General features: G+C 41.8%; 1 protein-coding gene across 2 annotated transcripts in view; it reads right to left on the bottom strand.

Moving 5' to 3' along the window:
• Positions 1-1,589: 1,589 nt before the first annotated feature.
• LOC131982326 (Golgi apparatus protein 1-like) overlaps positions 1,590-22,229 on the bottom strand; it is a 40,480-nt gene continuing 19,840 nt past the window's right edge. Inside the window, exons 11-27 of one of the 2 annotated variants that reach the window (XM_059346947.1) lie at positions 22,039-22,192; positions 21,888-21,905; positions 19,631-19,768; positions 18,740-18,826; positions 18,399-18,461; positions 15,926-16,039; positions 15,421-15,509; positions 15,150-15,267; positions 8,556-8,648; positions 8,314-8,451; positions 7,499-7,622; positions 6,911-7,053; positions 6,481-6,582; positions 5,973-6,080; positions 5,485-5,605; positions 5,171-5,277; positions 1,590-2,980 (exon numbers count right to left, since the gene is read on the bottom strand). In XM_059346947.1, the coding sequence (XP_059202930.1) occupies positions 2,813-2,980; positions 5,171-5,277; positions 5,485-5,605; positions 5,973-6,080; positions 6,481-6,582; positions 6,911-7,053; positions 7,499-7,622; positions 8,314-8,451; positions 8,556-8,648; positions 15,150-15,267; positions 15,421-15,509; positions 15,926-16,039; positions 18,399-18,461; positions 18,740-18,826; positions 19,631-19,768; positions 21,888-21,905; positions 22,039-22,192 (1,885 nt within the window). In that variant the 3' untranslated portion in view covers positions 1,590-2,812. The remainder of the gene's footprint in view (positions 2,981-5,170; positions 5,278-5,484; positions 5,606-5,972; positions 6,081-6,480; positions 6,583-6,910; positions 7,054-7,498; positions 7,623-8,313; positions 8,452-8,555; positions 8,649-15,149; positions 15,268-15,420; positions 15,510-15,925; positions 16,040-18,398; positions 18,462-18,739; positions 18,827-19,630; positions 19,769-21,887; positions 21,906-22,038; positions 22,193-22,229) is intronic. The other variant, XM_059346954.1, reaches the window with a different exon arrangement.

The raw sequence follows: 22,229 nt of genomic DNA, 5'->3' as shown, positions 1-22,229 counted from the left end.
ATCTGCAGACATTTTTATTAAATTGACAAATTTTTATCTGTACAGCAAAATCAAACTCCACAATGATAAATCTGTTACTTCTTCATATTACATGGCAAAATGTAAAAAATAATAATAAAAAATAAAAACTGCACACTTTTTAAGTTTTTTCACGTAGAGACTCGACGTACAAAACTGGTTCTACTGAGCTGCGTCTGTTTCCTGTCGAGTCGCTCAGATTAAAACTTCTGACGCCAGAAACAAAAAGCAGCGAACAAATGATCTGCAACTTCAGCTTCATTTAACTTCTGTAAATGTGCTGCACACACTATTCCTCTCTGTGGTAATGTTGTTGTTTCTATCATTCACAAATATTAATATTCAACCAAAAGCTGCAAAACATCTGCAAGAAAAAAGAAAACAAAGCTGAGGTTACTGTTTTAAATATTTTTGTTTTTTGTTTTTTTTTAACAGATGAATGAGATGAATGAGGCTCCGGTGACGTGCATCAAGTTAAAGTGCAAAAAATTAAATATTCATCAATCAGAGGAAAAAAAGCATTAAATGCAAAATAATTCAATTTACAAGTTTTCCTGCAAAACAAAGAAAAATAAAAACATGTTTATGGCTCGAACGTCTGTAAAAAATACAGAGCGGGGGATTCTAAAACTGATTTATTTGTAGTAAAACATCTGTCTCCTTTTTCTTTAATATGGTTTGACATATTTTAGATAAATGTAATATAACAGCATTTATGCCATGATGGGACACTAATCTGACTTCTGAATGTAAAGTTAGTTGACCTGGTTAAAGTGACCCAGAACAAGTTTTCTATATGCATCACATACTGTATAATGCATGTAGCATGGGATTGAAAATGTACATCTGAAATAGCTTAGCATGACTGGAAGCAGGTGGAAACAGTTGACTGTCCAAAGTAAAGAATACACCTAATAACATCTCTAAAGCCCACCAATTTACTGTTTCAACTGATTTATATTGAAATCCAGTGAAATTTTGTGCAAGATCAGCCACTCTCTGGGTATTTTTTTCTATATATCGTCAACAACAGTTCATAGCGACACAGTGTAGCTCACCAGTACCAGACACCCCATCAGACAGAGTTAGTTTTAAAGAAAACTAACGCTGCAGCTTGATGGACACATTTTGAATCTATAGCCGACAAAAGAGCCTTTTCTTCTTCAGCTCAGAGGTGCAGTCCTGCCACCAAGTGTACTGGAGTCGCTGCACTCTCATTCATGGTCTCTCAGTCTCATTATGTTCCACTCTGGAGCAGTTGCTGTGTCAAGTATGACCTCTAGTGGTAAAGTTTGGTACAACAGTCCAGTGTTCGGCTTAATATCAAACCAGTTGTGCATTTTTACACTGGCCCAACTCCAGTTTAATTCTGACATCAAATTGAGGAAGCAGAGAATTATGATACTCCTACTAATTAACATATTTCATCTTGTTTGTGTAATCTGTAAATAAACAAAAAAAGTAAACGTTAATCTGTGAAGACAAGAAATCACTTCACACAGCAGCTGCATGCCAAAAACTTCCATTTCTGCTGAGCATTGATCAAACAACTCAGATAAAATGACAACATGTTTTTTTTTTGCCCCCTGCCACCAGTTTTAATGCTACGCTAGGCTATTTCATCCTGCCTAGTTTAAAAAGAAAAACCTATTATCGTTCTATCTATTCTTTCTTTGTAAAATGTCATTTTAAAAAATGGAAATAATTATCTTGTATGCACCTGTATTTCCAACTGTTTTTTTGTTCATCTACTGTTTGTTCACATGCAGGTAGTTTTGAGTGTAAATGCACTTTAAATGTAGGTGGAAACAAATAAAAAAAAATATAATAAGGGCAACAAATAAAAGAGTAAATGCGACCTGACGGGAAATCATTTCACATGTTAGCAGCTCAGTGCAGGTTTAATCGTGAGATTTGAACTTTAGCGTCATTGATGCATAAATTAAATTTGTTTTTACATGTTTAAATGCTATATCCATATTAACAATCACGTCTTTCCTCTCAAAACACAAAAAAATGCTGTTTGTGCACAGGCAGATTGTTCTGTTATTAAATGCAGAAGATGTAGATGTCTCTCTGTGAGTTATGAGACAGATTTTGTTCATTAAAGGCAACAGAGAACAGGGGACGAGGTGAGAACATCCAGAAGAATCCAAATCTTTCGAGCCAGATGTGATCCTGTACAGGAAGTGAAGAGGACGGGACGTCACGATCGATGAGAAAATGTTTCAAGCAACAGGGAAACGCCAATCTTTAAGAGTTTAGTTGCTCCATGTGCGATTCAGGCAGCTGCTAGAAAAGAAAAGAAACTTCCTGTTGCTCTACATGCTCCAGTCTCTGTTAAATATCACCAAAAAGCATCAGGACTCGAAGTGGAAAGCGATCTGAAGCAGCAGCAGCAGCCCTCAGTCACATCATCAACAGCGCTTATTCAGAAACTTAAAAAGATGCCGGACGACCTCACATCCGACCCCGAACACACATCCTCGACAGAAGCAGAATCGTTGGAGGGAGAAACGGAATTGGAGAGGAAAAAGAAAAACGCTCCAGTTTGGAGTTTGGAGATGCCCAAATGGAGATTTTCGTGAGAGTTTAGGGGGCCGTTTTCTTTGCATTGGATGCAAATCTTTCAGCAGCAGCCAAGGAGGAGCTCCAGATGTGGGCGCTGGCGTTGGCACTGTGCAGGTTGGCTGGTTACAGACCGGGCATCTGAGAGAGGAGGAGCAGGAGGAGGAGGAGAAGGAGGAGGAGGTGCGAGGAGGAGTCAGTCTATCGTCAGAGCGCTCTCGTCCTCTTACCGGTCCTTCAGCTCTCTCGTCACTCGCTTGGTGATGCGGCCGCACAGCAGCCCCACCAGGAAGAGCACGCACACGCTCAGGGCGATCATGAGCAGGATGTAGTTCTTGGAGGGTGATGTCATCACCTGCACGGCGAGGTCTGAGAAGCCCTCCGCTGGCGCCACCTGCAGGACGGACCGAAAGGTTACTATTGTGATAACGACTGCAGAATCTGTAATGGGACAAGATTTTGGTATCTGAAGTTCTTTTCTATTTCATGTATTATACATGAACTTATACCTCTTTACTTTTTAAGTTGTTTTGTTTTATGTAGAAATTGCATTGACTTTGAGACCTCCTATCTCTTGTAGTACAATGACACTAAACTGAGTGTGTGAGTGAGTGTGTGTGTGCGTACATGTGTAAGAGTGTGTGTGTGTGTGTGTGTGTGTGATAGTGTGTGTGTATGAGGGGCATTTTATGCCAGCACACTATACTAAAACGCGTGTACAGCGCCTATGCGATGACATCAAACGTCTAACGTGCGCGTGTAAATTCCATTCACTTTCAATGGACAGACAGGCGTCACGCAGGCGTCACGCAGACGCTGTACACGCGTTGTTGCACATACGCCTACGTGACGGCTGCGTGACGGGTGAACTACGCCTCAAATACGTGACATGAAGAACCGCGTGACTGTTAAGTACAATTCTACATAGGCGTACAGACACGCGTATTGCGAGTACACCAGATAACATGGGTGACGGGTGAAAAGTGCCACTAGCGAACGTAGTGGACGCCTGTGTGTGTGTAACGCGTGTAAGCCTATAACAGTTCAGCTGTTACACAGAGTCTCAGCTTCATATGGTATTGTTTATAAGAAAGCACAACTTATAGATGAAGAGAAAGACTATCTTGTACGTACCAGATAAACTTAACGTTTTTCCGGCCAAAACCGGAGGCTTAATTAGCCTGTTTTAGGAGTGAAAGTCAGCAAAATGCAGCTTAAACAAAATGTTTTACCTCATTAGTTAACTACGAATGTCTGTAAAACATAATGGGACTGTGCATAAGTGCCGAATTGGGTTAAACAGTGTAGATATAAGGTCCGATGGAATCATATTGTGAACGGACTGCTGTCCACATGGCTACTGAATATTCATTAGATAGGTCCGCATGGCTACTTAATATTCAGGGGTGACAGCGATTATGGCTTCTGCAGGCAGGTAAACCTACCTAATTACAGCTGGTGCGTAATGAACTGTATGTCCGCGCGCTAAGCTGGGAACTGGCTGTGAGCGTTGCACTTTACTATTAGCCTACTATTTTTAAGTAGCTGAAATTATTTTAATTATCCCTTTCACCCTTGCTATCATTAAATATCAATTCGATATCATTCAAACCTAGAGAGAGAGAGAGAGAGAGACAGAGAGAGAGAGAGAGAGAGAGAGAGATTTCGTTAACAAGAAAATAAAAACTGGCCTGAAAATAATAGAAATATCCTGACAGCTCTGTGGGGGCTTGGAGTTCATCTATAAGTTGTGCTTTCTTATAAACAATACCATATGAAGCTGAGACTCTGTGTAACAGCTGAACTGTTACACAGAGTAACACACTGTTAACGTACACGCGTTACACACACACACAGGCGTCCACTACGTTCGCTCGTGGCACTTTTCACCCGTCACCCATGTCATCTGGTGTACTCGCAATACGCGTGTCTGTAAGCACGCCTATTAATCAGACTTTATGCTGGCACAGGCGACGCATTCTAGGCGTTTAAGTATAGTGTGCTGGCATAAAATACCCCTCATATGTGTGTGAATGTATGTGTGCGCGAGTGTGTTAGTGTGAGTGCGTGTGTCTGTGAGAGTGAGTACATGTGTGTGTGTATGAGAGTGTGTGTGTCTGATTCGACTGATAAAGATGAACCTTTAGTTTGCTGTTTAGTTCTGAACAAACAGCTCTATAGCTCAGTTGATCGGTTAGTCCCCACCCTCAGTTTTTTGCTGATGAACTTCAGCCTGTATGTATGTTGTCAGTCTAAAATGAAGCAAGTTTTGGTCGTGAGAGCAGCAAGTTAAATCACTACAGAGTCTTCACTGCACCTGTGTCTCTGCTCTGCACTGAGTGTGTGTGTGTGCAAGGCCCTGCCCTCAGAGAAACTCAGAAATCAAATGAGATGACAGCAAATCGCAGTAAAAATTCAACAATGAAATGCATACATTTGTACAAACAAATATCTTAAGAGTCTAATATTCTGTCCCAGCCCTAAACATTTGGTGCCTTTATATGACCTTGAGCCAAAACAAAAAGAGAAAAGAATTAAAATAAGAACATAGAGACGAGGTGAAACTGCATCCTCCTGTTCCTACTTTTGCAGCGTAGCTCCACATGTCGATGCGGTCTTGAAGTCTTTTCTTGCACTCTGGCTGCAGACGAACTCTCTTGTCCTGTAACGCCTCCATCAGACACGACATCTCTGCACGGAAAGAGGGAGAAACAAGTAAAAACAAACAAACAACAGACAATCTAGTATAATAATCTAGTGATCAAAGCTTAATTGATTCGTTTGGTCACACTTAGAGTCACAGGTTACTGATTTTAACTTGTTCACATCCTAAAATTGATCTTTATGAGCCGGGAAATGTTCTCAACAAATCTAAATATGTTGTGTGAGAGCACGCACGTCGTCCTCTGCCCGGTGTGATAGCGGCACAGTGGTGTTTGAGGTCCAGAGCGCAGGCCGTGTGCAGGACCGGGTCCACGAAGATGTCGGCCTTGCTCTCCTTCAGCATGTTCAGGACCTCCTGCAACACGCAAACAAGGAAGACAAGAGGGAACAAAGCTCTTTAGTTTATTTGAGAAGGAGCAGTGCAACAGTGCAAAAAGACCTTGTTTCATAGACTTGTTGATCAAGGAATTTTTCCTGCAGTCCACAGACACCTGAACACACCAACAGGAGGAGGATTTTTAACAAAAACGTCGCTAGAGACATTAACTCCATTACCATATTGTAATAGTTTAAATTGCACATGCACCATGCACTTTTTGAGAGACTCGCAAAAGAGAAGTTCAGTCTAAAACTCCAGCGATATCTCAAATCATCTCCACTCATCCACACACTTTGTGCCAAATATCCTCAATTAGCACACTGGACAAAACAATAATATTTACCTTTTTACAGCCCTCCTGTTTAATTTTCAGTAAGTTGACTTTCAGACACTCTTCCACCTGACCAGTCTGCTCCTGAGCTGCTGCCTCCTCCGCACACAACCTGGTGATCTGCAGCAGGAGGAGAGACAAAGGAGGAGAGGAGAGACAAAGGAGGAGAGGAGAGGAGAGGAGAGGAGAGGAGAGGAGAGACAAAGGAGGAGAGGATAGACACAGGAGGAGAGGAGAGACAAAGGAAGAGAGATGAAAGAGGAGAGAGAGGAGAGGCGAGTAGAGACGCAGGAGGAGAGGAGAGACAAAGGAGGACAGGAGAGGAGAGGAGACGCAGGAGGAGAGGAGAGACAGAAGAGCAGAGACAAAGGAGGAGAGAGAGGAGAGGAGAGTAGAGACAAAGGAGGACAGGAGAGGAAAAAATAATCGAGACAAAGAGTTAGATTAATGCAGAGAAAGAAATCTAAAAAACCCACAGTATTTTGTGTGTGTGTGTGTGTGTGTGTGTGTGTGTGTATACCTCATCTGTGCAGTGCATCTGCAGCTGCGGGTCGAGTCTGTAGTCGAGCGCCGACTCCTGCAGGATCACTCTGATCTGATCTTCACAGTCCGGAGACAACCTCTGAACCAAACCCCAGCCACAAAACACAATTTAGGACAGCAGCCACCAGAAATCATTATCTTTCTTTAGCTGAGCCAGTAAAAGATTTTACATACATCTTTTAAAAAAGTATCATGACAAATACACAGTATGGCTTATAGTAGAACTATTCACTATATCAGTACCTTCAAATTTAGTTAACTTCTGCTTTGACCCCCCTTTTTTACCCTTTAACCATTTTTATTTGCAGTTTTGCATGTTTCATTGTTTGTCTTTAGTATTTTTTTTTATTTTGGTGTATTTTCTACCTGAGGTTTTAGGAGCGATGGTGAAGTAATCGTGGACTGACCTGGTCGGCGTATTTGAGTTTGAGGCAGGCGATCACCTGACCCTCCAGCTCGCTGTCCTCGCTCGCTTTGTTCAAGATCGGCTGGCAAAACTTTGGGATGTCTGCTCGACACGCTTTCCTCAACACCGGGTTCAACCTGTAGTCTGCAGGAGGAGGAGCAGGAGGAGGAAGAGGAGGAGGAAGAAGAGGAGGAGGAAGAGGAGAGAGAGAGAGAAGAGGGAGAGGAGCAAGAGGAGGAGATAGGAGGAGGAGAGACAGAGAAGAGGGAGAGAGAAGAGGAAGAGGAGCAGGAGGAGGAGAGATGGAGGAGGAGAGAGAGAGAAGAAAGGAGAAGTAGAGGTAGAGGAGGAGGAGAGAGAAGAGGAGGAGGAGAAAGAGAAGAGGAGAGAGAGAAGAGAGGAGGAGGAGGAGGAGGAGGAGGAGGAGTCAGTAAGGGGGAGGAGGAGGAGGAGTCAGTAAGGGGGAGGAGGAGGAGGAGGAGGAGGAGGAGGAGGAGGAGGAGGAGGAGGAGGAGGAGGAGGAGGAGGAGGAGTCAGTAAGGTAAATGTTGATTGTGTTCAGATTTACAGACTGGTTTGTTTTCCTGACCGGTGTTCTGTGTGATCTGTCTCTTGGTGATCATCTGTTTACACTTTGGGTCCATCAGCTCGCTGTTCTTGTTCTGTTTCAGACACTGAAGGACGTTTCTGGCGTCGGCGTCGGTGCAGAACCGCTGCAGCAGAGAAAAGTTTACATCAACATCGACCAGTTAAGGGATCATTTCATTATTAGAATACAGCTGTCTGGGAACAAGGTGTAGTAAAATTGGCTTCTAAGCAACAACACAAAAATTCAGCTTATACACTGATGACTCCAGAATATGAATCTATAATGGATTATTTTATAATTTGTCAGTCAAGGGAGAATTTTCCAGAGAAGCAGTACTTTTACTTTAGAAACTTCTCTTGCAAAGAAATATTTTTACATTGTTGTTCTGGTATGGTCTGTAAACTGTGATGGATGTTTACAAAGCACAATTTAGATTAAGAATGGACATTTTTCCAAATCTGGGGGTTTGTTTACTTGTGTTTCATGCCCGATTAGACTTACTTTTAAGCAATGTCTCTGTGTTTCTGCATCTCGATTATTCATTTTGTAGTTGTTGTTTTTTTAAGTTTAAAATATTAGGAATCAGAATGATGATTAAAGCTATGATGTGAATTAAATCATAATTATATTCTTTAAAACACAATAACACAAACAAAAACAGTTTTTTTGTTGTATGATGCACAGTATGTTGGAAAACATTAAAATGATTGGATATTTAAATTCCAAAAAGTGCTGTATCAGAAGTAGAAATCCTCAAAAACTCTGTTATATTTCTCTCTTTTCCTCCTCCTCCTCCTCCTGCTCCTCCTCCTCACCTTGATCATCTGCTTGCAGACTCTCATCAGCTGGTAGTCGAGCTCGGGGTCGGTCATCTCCACCTCCTGCAGCCTGAAGATGCGCTGGTGGCAGCGCTGACTGAGCTGCTTCTTCTGCTCCTTCAGACACTCGATCATCTGAGGAGCAGCACAGAGGGAGGAGAGGAGCATAAATAACATCATATTCTTAATGTTTGTGTTTATTCTCAGCTGCTTCTTCTGTCTGAGTCCTGACTCCTCACCTGAGCGTTCCCAAACGCCACGTTGGGACACAGTCGGCTGATGTCGGACTTACAGGGATCGTACAGCTCCGGCTCCAACCGGATATCCTCTGACTGAGAGGGAAGAAGAGGAGAGACGAAACTAATTATGTTTTAAATAACCAATGTTAACAAACTGACATTTTTTTGCAAACAAAGGTAGTCGCCCTCTGCTGGGCATAATGCAGGTTTAAGGCTTGACTTTTCAGACCCGCTAGAACTCGTAAGAACCTGATCATGTGTGAAAATGGCCTGTGTGAGTTTAGATAAGTGACAGTGAAAATGTGTGTTTGTGTGTGTGTATGAGGGGCATCTTATGTCAGCGAACTATACTAAAACGCATGTACAGCGCCTATGTGATGACATCAAACCTCAAACGTGTGCGTGTAAATTCCATTCACTTTCAATGGACAGACGAGCGTCTGTTGCTCATACACCTACGTGACCAACGTGACTGTTCAATTCTACATGAGCGTACAGGCACACGCTGTGTAGTGTGTGTGGAAATCAAATAGGGATGGGTCATTCGTGCCACGAGCGAACATAGCGGACGCCTGTGCGCACGCTCGTCTCAATGTACAAATAATTATTTTCTTTATGATGACAAATTTTGAGTTTAACAGCCATTTCGCGTCACAATTCAAGCAATCCATGTATCACCAAGAGAGACCGATGAGACAGTTTAGGCTGTTTCAAGTCTACACATGCACGCGTTAAGGTGTCTGAAGAGTTGGCTTCAGGACAATAACACACACGCGTGTCACGCGTACATCAGTATATCAGGACTGGACCATTGCTCGTTGCTCATTGGAACAAACTGAGGAAGGTGCTGTGCACATTTACCCACGAGGTCCACTGGATCATCAGGACCTGACAGTTATTAATTTTGTTCTGCAGCATATAATAATAATAATAATAATACATTTAATTTATAGGCGCCTTTCATGTCACCCAAGGTCACCTTACAAAGTCTAAAATCATAAACATCTTTAAAAACAAGACAACATGGTAAAAACATCACGACATGGTAAAAACAAGACAATACGATAAAAGCAAGTGAATTAGTGTCCAGTTATAGAGTGTATGCCAGTTTGAACAGGTGAGTTTTGAGTTGTGACTTGAAGGTTGTGATGGTGTCAGACTGTCTTATGTGTGGGGGGAGGGAGTTCCAGAGCCTGGGTGCTGAGCAGCTGAAGGATCGGGCACCCATGGTACTGAGGCGTGATGTGGGGGTGATTAGTAGTCCAGCAGAGGATGAGCGGAGGGAGCGGGAGGGAGTGTATTCTTGAAGGAGGTCGCAGAGGTAAGTGGGGGCTAGGTTGTGGAGAGCTTTGTAGGTGAGGAGGAGGTTCTTGTATTGGATGCGGTATTGTACGGGGAGCCAGTGGAGTTGAATGAGAACAGGGGTGATGTGGTCAGCTGATTTGGTACGGGTAATGATCCGGGCGGCCGAGTTCTGAATTATTTGCAGTCTGTTGATGAGTTTGGTGGGGAGTCCAGTGAGGAGGGCATTGCAGTAGTCGATGCGTGATGTGACAAATGAGTGGACCAGGATTTCAGTGCTGGATTGGGTCAGTGATGGGCGGAGTCTGGAGATGTTGCGGAGGTGGAAGAATGCAGTCCGGGTGATGTTTTGAATATGGGGTGCAAATGAGAGGGTGTTGTCCAGAATGACGCCGAGGCTCTTAACTTGGGAGGAGAAGGGTACAGGGAATCCGTCGACGATGATGGGTGGAGCTGGGGTACGTTGTGATTTGGTGAGGGTGGATTTGGAGCCGATGAGCAGGGCCTCGGTTTTATTGCCGTTAAGTTTGAGGAAGTTCCTGCTCATCCAGCTCCGGATGTCTTCAAGGCAGGTGGTGAGTGAGGTGGGAGGGATGGCAGCGGTGGGTTTGGAGGAGATGTAGACCTGTGTGTCGTCGGCATAGCAGTGAAAATGGACCCCATGGTGACGGAGGATTGTGCCCAGGGGGAGGAGGTAAATGGTGAAGAGAAGTGGACCCAAGACTGACCCCTGGGGGACACCCAGTGAGACACCCAGACACCCAGACTTGTGGTTCCTTAATTGCACAAATTGTTGACGGTCAGTGAGGTATGATGTGAACCAGGAGAGTGCAGCACCAGTGATCCCAATGCCAGCCAGGCGGTCCAGGAGCAGGGGGTGGGAGATGGTGTCAAATGCTGCACTGAGGTCGAGGAGAATGAGAATGGTGAGTAATCCAGAGTCGGCTGCACGGAGGAGGTCGTTGGTGATTTTGACTAGGGCTGTTTCAGTGCTGTGTTTTGGACGGAAGCCGGATTGGAAGGGTTCATGAAGATTGTTTGTATCGAGGTGGGACTGTAGTTGTGCGGCGACCACCCTTTCAAGTGTTTTAGAGATGAAGGGGAGGTTGGAGATGGGTCGATAGTGGTTAAGGTCAGCTGGGTCAGCACCGGGTTTTTTCAGGATGGGTGTGATGGCAGCCAGTTTGAGAATGGGGGGTACAGTACCAGTAGTGAGGGAGGAATTAATTATGTTGGTGATCATTGGGGAAATGGACGGCAGACATGCTTTGACAAGGGAGGTGGGAAGAGGATCGAGCTGGCAGGTGGTGGTTTTGGCTTTGTGGATGAGTTCCACGATGGTGTGCTCTGATACTGGGGTGAAGTCAGAGAGGGGGCTGATGTGAGGTTGGCCGGTGGTGGTCATCCAGGGTGGGTCGTTTGAGGGGGTGCAAGATGAGGCCAGTTGTTGGTGAATGGTGTTGATTTTAGAGGTGAAGAAGTCCAAGAAGGCAGTGCACTGGTCGGTGGAGATTTCTGGAGGGAGGGTTTTAGGAGGCTGAAGTAAGTGGCTGACTGTAGAGAATAGGACTCTATTGTTACCTGTACCAGTGTTGATGATGTTGGAGTAGTATGAAGATTTGGCAGTGACGAGGGTGTTCTTGTAGTGATGGAGGTGGTGCAAGTACATTTGGCTGTGTACAGTGAGTCCAGTTTTTTTGTAAAGTCGCTCCAGTCGACGGCCAGTGGCTTTGAGCTGGCGGAGCTCAGGGGTGAACCAGGGAGCAGTGTGCGTGAATGAGACTGAGCGGGTTTTCAAAGGAGCCAGGGCGGTGAGGGAAGAGGAGAGGCAGTTGTTGTAGTGAGTCACCAGGTCAGTCAGGGAGGATGCTGGGGGAGGGCTGGGGTAGGAGCTGATCAGGGTGGAGAGATCGGTGGTGACGATGTGTTTGATGTTTCTGAAGGAGATGGTCCGTTGTTCCTTGGCTTTGTGTAATTGGGTGCGAATGTCAAAAAGTACAGCTTTGTGGTCAGAAATGGGGAAATCAGTGACATCAAGGTTGGTGGGAGTGATGTCAGTACAGCAGATTAAATCCAGTATGTGGCCTTTGTTATGGGTTGGGAGGTTGACATGTTGTGTGATACCAAGACAGTCCAGAAGTGATGTGAAGTCCTTAGCAAAGATATTGGATGGGTTGTCAATGTGGATGTTGAAATCGCCGAGGAGGATAACAGTGGGGGACATTGCACATACAGATGTTAGTAGTGATGAGAATTCATTGAGGAAAACAGCAGAGGGTTTTGGTGGTCTGTAGATGGTGACAATGATAGTGGGTTTAGGGCCTGTGAGTTTTACAGCTAGACATTCAAAAGAGGAGTGATGGGGGACTGTGACAGCAGTGACTTTGATGTGATCCCGGTGCAGGAGAGCAAGGCCACCCCCCCTCCCAGTAGCACGGGGTTTACTAATAAAAGAAAAACCCGGTGGGACAGCCTCATTGAGATGGGAGAAGTCATTTGGTTGTTGCCAGGTTTCAGTGAGGCAGAGAATGTCTAGTTTGCGGTCAACAATGAAGTCAGCGATCAACAGAGCTTTATTACAGAGGGATCTGGTGTTCAACAGACAGAATTTCAGACAGGTGAGTGGAGTATAGAGGGTTGCTTTGAGCAGAGGGGATAGTACACTGTGATTGACAGGATTGAGTGGACGGGCAGTGCGAGGAGGGGGGCGGGGCCAAGTGGACCAGAAGGAGCGGATGTTTGTATTGGTGTTGTTGTTTAGAGTGTACTGAAAGTTCCGACCAGAGCCTCGGTGGACGTACCTTGGTCGTTTGAGGATGTAGTGGGATGCAAGCTGAGGTGGGGGGGTCTTTGAGAGGGTCCGGAGCCGTAACATCTCCGTTACCGAGTAACGAAGCGGCAGAGATGCAGAGTCCGACATGGCGTAGTCCAGAGGGGCAGGTTAAAAATCCTCGATATGAAATCGGCAGCGACGTGATCCAGCGGTAGATGATCCAGGTGGTTATGGTGAAGCCACAGAGCCAGCGCAGTGGAGGCAGCTGGAGTGGAGCGTGCCGGTTGTAGCTTCGCTGGAGACTGGGAAGCCGGTTGGACGGTGTCGGGGATTAGCAGCAGGCTAGCCGGCTGGCAGGTAAACACTGTCAGGTAGCGGTGTAGCAGGGAGGCGGCGTCCTCCGCGTTGACAGCAGTCCGCGGGCGCGGGTAAGCGTCCGGGAGAGCAGGCAGGGTGGCAGCGGGCCAGTCCGAACGGGTGTGCTTCGTGGGGCACACCAGCGCAGGTTATCCGGCCACAGAGTGCGGAGAGGAGCCACAGGAATCCCAACAGGTGAGCCCTGTACCGGCGAAGCTAGCTTCAGGCTAACGAGTGCTGAGGCAGTGACAGCAGACAGGCAGAGACAAAACTGCTGTTTCGGTGTCGCAACGGTTAGATTGAGCAAGCCGAATCTAGCAGGTGGGTTTGAGGTCCAACATTCATCAAAAGACAGACTTGATGAATCGATATAAAACATATAAAATAGCGAAAACAGCAGGCGAGGCGCGGCAGCAGCTTGCCAGCGGTCCCTCACTCACTTTTGTGGGAAAAAACTCCTATCTACACAGATCAGCTGTTACACAGAGTCTCGGCTTCATACGGGATTGTTTATAAGAAAGCATAACTTATAGATGAACTCCAAGCCCCAACAAAGCTGTCAGGATATTTCTATTATTTTCAGGCCAATATTTATTTTTTTGATAAGGAAATCTCTCTCTCTCTCTATCTTTCTATTTAATGATAGCATGGGTGAAAGGGATAATTAAAATAATTTCAGCCACTCAAAAATAAAAATATCCTGACAGCTCTGTTGGGGCTTGGTTCATGTATGAGTGTATGAGTGTGTGTGTGTGTGTGTGTGTGTGTGAACGCATGCATGTAAGAGTATGAGGGGTATTTTATGCCAGCACACTATACTTAAACGCCTAGAATGCGTCGCCTGTGCCAGCATAAAGTCTGATTAATAGGCGTGCTTACAGACACGCGTATTGCGAGTACACCAGATGACATGGGTGACGGGTGAAAAGTGCCACGAGCGAACGTAGTGGACGCCTGTGTGTGTGTGTAACGCGTGTACGTTAACAGTGTGTTACTCTGTGTAACAGTTCAGCTGTTACACAGAGTCTCAGCTTCATATGGTATTGTTTATAAGAAAGCACAACTTACAGATGAACTCCAAGCCCCCACAGAGCTGTCAGGATATTTCTATTATTTTCAGGCCAGTTTTTATTTTCTTGTTAACGAAATCTCTCTCTCTCTCTCTCTCTCTCTCTCTAGGTTTGAATGATATCGAATTGATATTTAATGATAGCAAGCGTGAAAGGGATAATTAAAATAATTTCAGCTACTTAAAAATAGTAGGCTAATAGTAAAGTGCAACGCTCACAGCCAGTTCCCAGCTTCGCGCGCGGACACACAGTTCATTACGCACCAGCTGTAATTAGGTAGGTTTACCTGCCTGCAGAAGCCGTAATCGCTGTCACCCCTGAATATTAAGTAGCCATGCGGACCTATCTAATGAATATTCAGTAGCCATGTGGACAGCAGTCCGTTCACAATATGATTCCATCGGACCTTATATCTACACTGTTTAACCCAATTCGGCACTTATGCACAGTCCCATTATGTTTTACAGACATTCGTAGTTAACTAATGAGGTAAAACATTTTGTTTAAGCTGCATTTTGCTGACTTTCACTCCTAAAACAGGCTAATTAAGCCTCCGGTTTTGGCCGGAAAAACGTTAAGTTTATCTGGTACGTACGAGATAGTCTTTCTCTTCATCTATAAGTTGTGCTTTCTTATAAACAATACCATATGAAGCTGAGACTCTGTGTAACAGCTGAACTGTTATAGGCGTACACGCGTTACACACACACACAGGCGTCCACTACGTTCGCTAGTGGCACTTTTCACCCGTCACCCATGTTATCTGGTGTACTCGCAATACGCGTGTCTGTACGCCTATGTAGAATTGTACTTAACAGTCACGCGGGTCTTCATGTCACGTATTTGAGGCGTAGTTCACCCGTCACACAGCCGTCACGTAGGCGTATGTGCAACAACGCGTGTACAGCGTCTGCGTGACGCCTACGTGACGCCTGTCTGTCCATTGAAAGTGAATGGAATTTACACGCGCACGTTAGACGTTTGATGTCATCGCATAGGCGCTGTACACGCGCTTTAGTATAGTGTGCTGGCATAAAATGCCCCTCATAGTAAGAGTGTGTGTGTGTGTGTGTGTGTGTATGTGTGTGTTACCATCTCCAGCTCTTCCACCCTCAGCTGTTTGCGACACTTGAGAGACACTCGCTGCTCGCGGGCCTCCTGCAGCGTGTCGTTCCTCACTGTGGTGCTGAGACAGATCACCACGTCCACCCTGCAGCAGACGAACGACAACGTGTCAGCTTGAGTTCGTTTAAACGAACCGGACAAAGAAAACACTTTGAACTCTCAGAGAACAGAACAAAAGGGAAAAAAGCTTCAAAAGTAAGTGAAGTTTTCTGGAAGTTTTATTGTGAATCAAACTCACTTTTTCTTGATGTTTGGACACAAGCGGAGGACGTCCTCCTTACAGGCCATCTTAAACTTATAGGAGAACCGGAAATCTTTCATCTGAACCTGAAAGTTGAGCATTTATTAGCATCAATCATCTCAAACAGCAACAACCACATAAAAGAGTGTCATCTTATATTTCTTCTCTCTCTTTTATCCTACCAGATATCTCAGAGGGAACCATTAAATTTTCACGCTTTTATGGAGACAAGACGAAGAAATCAGTGTACACATGAAACACCAGCTGTCAGTTTGAGATGGAAACTGCTAATAATAACTTGTTGTGGCTTGGGTAAAAATTCTGCTATTTATTTTATTTTATGAAACTCTTATTTAACTCCAGAATTAGTTAGTAGAACATTTTTACTTTGACTTTTTTTTTTTTACATTTTTTAAAGTCATTTCAATGAAACTACAGTAAATAAATGAACACAGAGATGTGGAGTGTACAAAGAGAGAAAGATGTTTTTATTTTTACTGACCAGTTGGAAGTGTGTGACGCCGACGGCACATTTGTCGTTCATCTCCTTCTGATGTTTGTTCTGAACCAAACACTCCATCAAGTCTCCGGTATCGATCTGGTTATCAGCCACGTCCTACACACACACACACACACACACACACACACACAGAAATGCAAAAACATATAATATTATCTACATACCATTAAAGGAAACAAAATTTGAACAAGCCTAAAATCTAAAGCATGCTTTGGGGAATTTTAAACAGCAATCTGGCCATTATAAGGCAGTAAAAGTTGACGTTTTGTGTTTTAGAAAGTATCTTTATTTTTTTTCTTACAATTTCTTATAGTCAGAAATATTGGTTAAAACTGTTTAAAAAAGTATATATACATACATACATATATATATATATATATATATATATATATATATTATTTCTTACAAATATATATTTTGAAATCATTTGTAACAAGTATATATATTTTAATATCTCAATTTATATACAGTTGAAACCAGAAGTTTACATACACTATATAAAAAGACACATATGCTTTTTTTCTCACTGTCTGACATAAAATCAGAGAATCACCTTTTCCTGTTTTAGGTCCGTTAGGATTACCAAAATTATTTCTATTTGTTAAATGCCAGAATAATGAGAGAAGGATTTTTTAAGACAATTTTTTATTACTTTCTTCAAAGTCAGAAGTTTACATACACTAACATTATTATGCCTTGAAACAATTTGGGAAAGCCCAGATGATGCTGTCATGTCTTTGGAAGCTTCTGATAGGTTTATTGATCACATTAGAGTTAATTCGAGACACACCTGTGGATGTATTTTAAGGCACACCTGAAACACACTGCTTCTTTGTGTAACATCATGGGAAAGTCAAAAGAAATCAACCAAGATATCAGGAAGAGAATTGTGGACTTGCACAAGTCTGGTTCATCCTTTGGTGCAATTTCCAGATGCCTGAAGGTGCCACATTCATCTGTTCAAATAATTATAGCCAAGTATAAACACCGTGGGAATGTCCAGCCATCACAGCGCTCAGGAAGGAGACGGGCTCTGTGTCAGAGATGAACGTGCTTTGGTCCAAAATGTGCATATCAACCCAAGAACAAAAGCAAAAGACCTTGTGAAGATGCTGGCTGAAGCTGGTAAGAGTGTGTCATTATCCACAGTGAAACGAGTACTGTAGCGACATGGACTGAAAGGCCACTCTGCCAGGAAGAAGCCATTACTCCAAAAGAAACATAAAAAAGACAGATTACAGTTTTGTCAGATCACAGGACATGTCTCCAAAAATTAAGGTCTTTGTCCCTGTGTGCATTTGCAAACTGTAATCTGCAGTGTGTTTCAGGTGTGCCTTAAAATCCACACAGGTGTGTCTCCAATTAACTCAAATGTTGTCAATAAACCTATCAGAAGATTGAGAAGACATGACAGCATCATCTGGGCTTTCCCAAATAGTTTCAAGGCATAATAATGTTAGTGTATGTAAACTTCTGACTTTGAAGAAAGTAATAAAAAATTGTCTAAAAAAATCCTTCTCTCATTATTCTGGCATTTAGCAAGTATAAATAATTTTGGTAATCCTAACGGACCCAATACCAGAAAAGTGATTGTCTGATTTCATGCCAGACAGTCAGAAAAAAAGCATATGTGTCTTTTTATATAGTGTATGTAAACTTCTGGTTTCAACTGTATATATAAAATATTGTTACTATATATATAATATTGTTACAAATATATATATTTTAAATATTCAAAATACGTTTTTTGCACAAAAATTAAAATGACCAAAAGCTTGGTATATATAATAATAATAATAACTATATATAATAATAATAACCTTTAAAAACAGCGTTCACAAGGTGCTTTGACAGAACAAGCATGGATAAAACTCATGCGAAAATAAGAAACCAACAATGAAGAAGAAAAAAGTACCACACAAGTTAAAAAGACCAACATCACGTGAATGCAAGTCTGTAAAAATGTGTTTTGAGAAGTCACTTAAAATAATTCACTGATTCATTGAAATAAATATGCATCTATAATGGGGCACAAGTTGCTAAAAATGACTAAAAATGATGAAAATATGAAAATAAGCATTCAGTCAAAACCTCTTTAACATCTTCAACATATTGATCTTATTATAATAATTTTGCACATTGCACATATTCTTTACACTGCTCGTTGGACAGCTCTTCTCATTTAAAAGAAAACAAATTTTTCACACATTTTCCTTTGTTGTATTGTAAATTTCCATTTCATATTGCAGAACTTGCTTTTCCTTTTTCCTTTCTCTTTCTACGTTAAATGTGACAGTAAAGTTCCTGATGTAAAAAAACCTTCTTGACAATGACACTTTCACAAACTTCAGATTCATTACACAGCTGCTACATTTCTTGTAATAGATTATCAGGTGTTTTGTTTTATTTCCCTGTATACTATGTTTGTGTTTAAAGGTAAAGGTCATGTTCTCACGTGGCAGTGGGCCTGAGTGACGGGTTCACAGGCTCTGATCAGCAGAGCGTCGATCTGGATGTCCTGCAGCAAAAACGGAGACCAGAAGTTAAAAATGTTCAGGTGAGACAAAGAAACCCTAACGAAGAAATTTCAGTTCATTGCTCTTTGAAAGGCTGTACTTGCATCATAATCCTGTCATATTATCATGATATCAGAGGCATAAATTGGTCTTGAAATTACAAAAAAATATTTTATCATGATCATTTCTGGGACAAAATATCGTCAAACAGAAATAGTTATCCTGACAGGTCAACGTCAACATTTTAAAAATTTTTCACTCAATATTAACGATTTCTGACCTCTGACTCCAGCTCAGTCAGGTTCCCCACCACCTCCCTGCAGGCAGACACAAGGTCCTCCAGGTGGTCCTGCAGACACTCCAGCTCCTGAACACACACACACACACACACACACACACACACACAGACATACAGATGTGGAAAAAGCTCAGTACAGTATAAGCATTTAAAATTATTACAACATGAAAAATCTTACTATTTCTACTACTCACTATTAGGTGGACCAACCAACCAGCAGAGGATGCTCAAACATCCGCTGCCGGGTTGTGTGTGTGTGTGTTCTTGTACTTCCTTCATAGTGAGGACCGAAACATGTTTTTAACCAACAGAGTGAGGACATTTTTGCTAAGTGAGGACATTTCGGCCGGTCCTCACTTCTTTAAAGGCTTTTTTGAGATTCAAGACTTTGTTTTAGGTTTAAGGTTACAAAAAATCATAATTAACTGAAACTGTATTTTGTGGTTACAAAACTAACTAACTAAAATTATAGTGAAAATGTCTTTCGTTTTTTGTCTTTGTCAACTTTTTTCATTCATAATGAAGATGGATAAGGCAAAGGAAATAAAGGCAAAATGTACTATGACCTCTTTTAATCTCCCACCCAACAAATACCCCATTACAAAAAACTAAAACTAATAAAAACTAAACTAAAACTAAAGCATTTCAAAAAAATAAATACTAAACTAAAACTAGCAAACTCATGCAAACAAATTAAAACTAACTCGATTTGAAAACAAAAATTCACAACAAAATTAAAACTAAAACTAATGAAAAATCCAGAACTCTTATAACCTTGCAAAGGAATTCACTGTTCCAATGAGGGCCCTCACAAAGATAAAAGTACAAGAATGTGTGTGTGTGTGTGTGTGTGTGTGTGTGTGTGTGTCTCACCTGTCCGGTGTCCGTCTTCTCGCTGCACCACTTGCCGAGATCAGTCATGCAGCGTTTCTGCAGCTCAGGGTCCAACTTCACATCCAGCGCCCTCTGGTGGAGAATCCTCTGAACCTCCACCTTACAGTCCCGAGATAACTGCACACACACACACACACACACACACACACACACATATGATTACTGGAGCATGACAATACTAAACTTAATTATCAGCTGTCGTATGTTTTGATTGTCCCACTGCTCGAACGCAGACTAACCAATCATAACATCCACAAAAATAAAACAAAATAAAAGAGGGTGAATTAAGGATTTATCTTTTAATCAAACTAGAGTTGGAGATTGTTGGAGCAGCGGAAAGACTAACTAAGATGGTTTTGAGGGTTTAATTTCTGTTTCTGTCGACTTTAAATGATGTTTTATGACACGGTAAAATGACTGTTTTTGTCAGTGGAGTCTGGTATATTTGGCAGAAGCAACATAGCTGCTGTTTCTTAGTAAACTAAAAGGATGTTACTATTTCATAGAAAAGAATATCTGTAGGTATTCTTTCTTTAGTAGTCAGACACTTATAATAACAATCTGAGCCCGTCAGTGGCAAAAATAAGCAGTTTTAGTGGACGTCAAAGTCGCCCCTAACTTTTGTTAGATTGCAGTTTGTGCCGTGAAGATCTACTTGACCGATTTCAAAACTTTTTGTACCTATAAGTAATTTATATTTTTTGGGGCCATTTTGGCTTTATTTAATAGAGACGGAGATACAAAGTGAAAGAGGGAGAACCTATTAGTCATTTAATAAAAAAAAATATGTAAAAAATGTTTGAAAAAAAATGAACCTTTTTTATTTGGTTCTGTCTCCAATATTTCTATTTTTACTCTGCTGTATTATAACTAGATGTTTACTAGAATAATTGTAATGTCGTGCTCAGTATGAGGACTTAATGACAGCCTTTCACTGTTGATACTGATTTCTCTCAGCTATGAAGCAAATTGGAACAAATTTACAGCTTATTCTACTTTTTTAAGCTCAGTTTTCTTGGAACTGATTCATTTTTACGATCACTCTTCTTTATATCTTCATGATTCTCTGATTTGTAATCACTTCAGATAAATTGTTGTCTAACACTTGTGTGTTTAGCTTCAAACCAAGTGGAATGTCCTCACTCTGAAATACACATATAATAATCATATATTATCATATTTAATCAATCAAATCAAACCGTCAGAGGTCGTCTCACTGATGAGAGTAATTACATGAATCAGGCCGAGTGGACGTTCACACTGAGACTCTGATTACATGGACATCAGGTCATCCGGCTGCATCATTAAATTCATTCATATTCAATGTTTTTGTTCAAAGTGTCAAAACAAACTATTTGAATTCTGTTCTGCAGGATGAGTACTTTAAACTCACAGAAATGGGAAAAGTTTATTATTTTTCATGTTAACATGTTTTAATATGTCTCTTTTATTTTTATTTATGTTAAAAAGCATTTTAAAGTGCATTTGTATGAAAGGTGCGATATGAACATATATAAAGTCACAATAAAGTCATTATTATAATGACTGCTGACTTCTTTAGTCACCAGGAGATATTTTTAGTTTTGATTAAAATCTCAACAATTTTTAGAAGTTTTTTATAAAATGTTGTGCATGCAAATATAAAAAAATGTCATTATGATTATGTTTACATATTTTAATTATATTATTATGTATATTATTATATTTTATTTGTATTATAGATAACACATTCCTGATGTGTCTATTATTTTATTTACTTATTTTATTTATTTTTATCTATTCATATGTATTTCCCTTTGACCCATTTATATTTGCAATTTAAATTTGGACAAAATAGGATTGAAGGATCAACAAGTAAAAGATTCTTTGAAAAAAAATTAAATAAAAATAGATTTTGCGCATTCTTGTTCCCTCAGCTGTACTTTGGATTTAATGATCATTATCAAATGTTGCCATGCTAAAACACTGAACTATAATGGTGAGCAGGGTTACTATTACAGGATTTAATAAAATAATGAAGCCTGCTTGTAATTAAAAAGTAAATAAAAAAAAAAAAAATGTGTTATGATCTATCAAATTTTCACCATTTCTTGATTTTCTGTGGAGCAGAAAGTTCCACAAACACATTAAATCATCCCTGAACTATCAGTGACTGACGGAAATAAATTAAATCACCACCATCGTTATTATAACTTAACCCTTCACCAGCATCAGTGCTGACTGACCGACCACGTACCTGCTCCGCTCGCTTCACCTGTTAGATTTAAAAACATCAGAGTTTCACCTGCTGAGTTCATAGTTCAAGTGAAATAAATCAAAATATATCCTCCTATATAATCCTATATCCTCTTCCTGGTATCATGTTTAGTGCGTGTGTGTCAGCGTACCCGGCGGCCCTGCTCCTCGGTCCTGTAGGCGTGGCGGTACAGGCAGGAGAAGACGGCGCCCGGCGGCATCAGCTCGCTCGTCTCGTTCCAGCCGTGTGTGTGACAGAGACGAGCCGCGTCACCCTGACACTTCTTATACAGGACGGGGTCCAGCCTGACACACACACACACACACACACACACACACACAC

This window comes from Centropristis striata, chromosome 2 (assembly GCF_030273125.1).
Source record: "Centropristis striata isolate RG_2023a ecotype Rhode Island chromosome 2, C.striata_1.0, whole genome shotgun sequence".
Lineage (NCBI taxonomy): Eukaryota > Metazoa > Chordata > Actinopteri > Perciformes > Serranidae > Centropristis > Centropristis striata.
The sequence above is the reverse complement of the archived record's forward strand: the minus strand, read 5'-3'. Positions and strand labels throughout refer to the sequence as shown.